General features: G+C 66.2%; 1 protein-coding gene across 1 annotated transcript in view; it reads right to left on the bottom strand.

The window, feature by feature from the left end:
• Nucleotides 1–3: 3 nt before the first annotated feature.
• Nucleotides 4–1099, bottom strand: part of WNT1 (wingless-type MMTV integration site family, member 1) — a gene marked incomplete at both ends in the record, with an annotated part of 1301 nt that continues 205 nt past the window's right edge. Inside the window, 4 exon segments of the mRNA XM_009081459.1 lie at nucleotides 4–226; nucleotides 228–322; nucleotides 556–821; nucleotides 1018–1090. Coding sequence (XP_009079707.1) covers nucleotides 4–226; nucleotides 228–322; nucleotides 556–821; nucleotides 1018–1090 — 657 coding nt within the window.

Here is a 1099-nt window from a genome sequence, read left to right as displayed (position 1 = left end):
ACACCCGTCCAGCCCCGGCGAGGAGCTGTTGCAGAAGCGCCCGGCCGTGCCCGCCGTGCCTGTCTTCCCGCTGTAGGTGCAGAAATTGGGGGATTTCTCAAAGTAGACGAGGTCGTGGGGCGAGGGAGGCTTGTGCGCTGGGTTCTCGGGCTCCAGGTGGTGCAGCTCCACCCGCGATGCCCTGTTGCTGCCCTTGTTGCCGTAGATGACGCGGGAGGCACCGTCGGCGGAAGGTTGCCAGCCGCATCCAGCAGGTGCGGACGGTGCAGGAGCCTGACATGCCATGGCACTTGCACTCCTGGCGCATCTCTGAGAACACCGTCTGCAAGGAAAAGGTTTGGGGTGCTGTGAGCAGCCTGGGACCCACCTTGAGGACCACCATGCTCCTGCCTCCCCCTTCCCCACACCACCACATCACTCTCAGACTCCCAAAGCCAAGCAGGAGACACCTCTCCGGCAGTTCCCAACCCACACGTGGGGACAGGGTGAGGGTCTCGGTGGCCATGCCCACCCCTGTGCCCCCTCAGCGCTGCCCACAGCCCCCAGTGCCCTCACCATGCGTCCAGCCTCGTTGTTGTGCAGGTTCATGAGGAAACGCAGGTCTCGCCCCTTCTCGCTGGAGTCCACGAACTCCCTCCCAAAGAGGCGCCCGAAGTCGATGTTGTCGCTGCAGCCCCCCCAGTGCCAGTCGGGCCCCCCAGGCCCACGGCGCCGGTAGTCACAGGTGCAGGACTCGATGGACCCCTCCGAGCAGGACCGAGCCACCGAGTGCGTCACTCCGGCACTGGTGATGGCGAAGATGAACGCTGTCTCCCGGCAGCCTGCAGAGGGGAGAGGGGCCTCAAGCTGCTGCCAGGATGGGCAGGGGGCACACCCCCACGCCCCCAACCCGCCACCACGATGGGCTGGTGATGCCCTGCAGCAAGCCAGGGGTGCTTTGCCAAGCGACCCAGCTTGGGGGTGCATGGAGGGGATCCGGGGACCCCCACGCCATCTCCCACTGCTCCGTGGCCTCACCCCGGTTGACGATCTTGCCGAAGATGTTGGGGCCCTGGGAGGTGGGACAGTTCCAGCGGCGGGTGCGGGGACACCCGATTCA

The sequence above is a fragment of the Acanthisitta chloris genome, unplaced genomic scaffold (genome assembly GCF_000695815.1).
Source record: "Acanthisitta chloris isolate BGI_N310 unplaced genomic scaffold, ASM69581v1 scaffold3369, whole genome shotgun sequence".
NCBI lineage: Eukaryota > Metazoa > Chordata > Aves > Passeriformes > Acanthisittidae > Acanthisitta > Acanthisitta chloris.
Note: the sequence above shows the minus strand (reverse complement) of the source record. Positions and strands in the feature narration are given on the sequence as shown.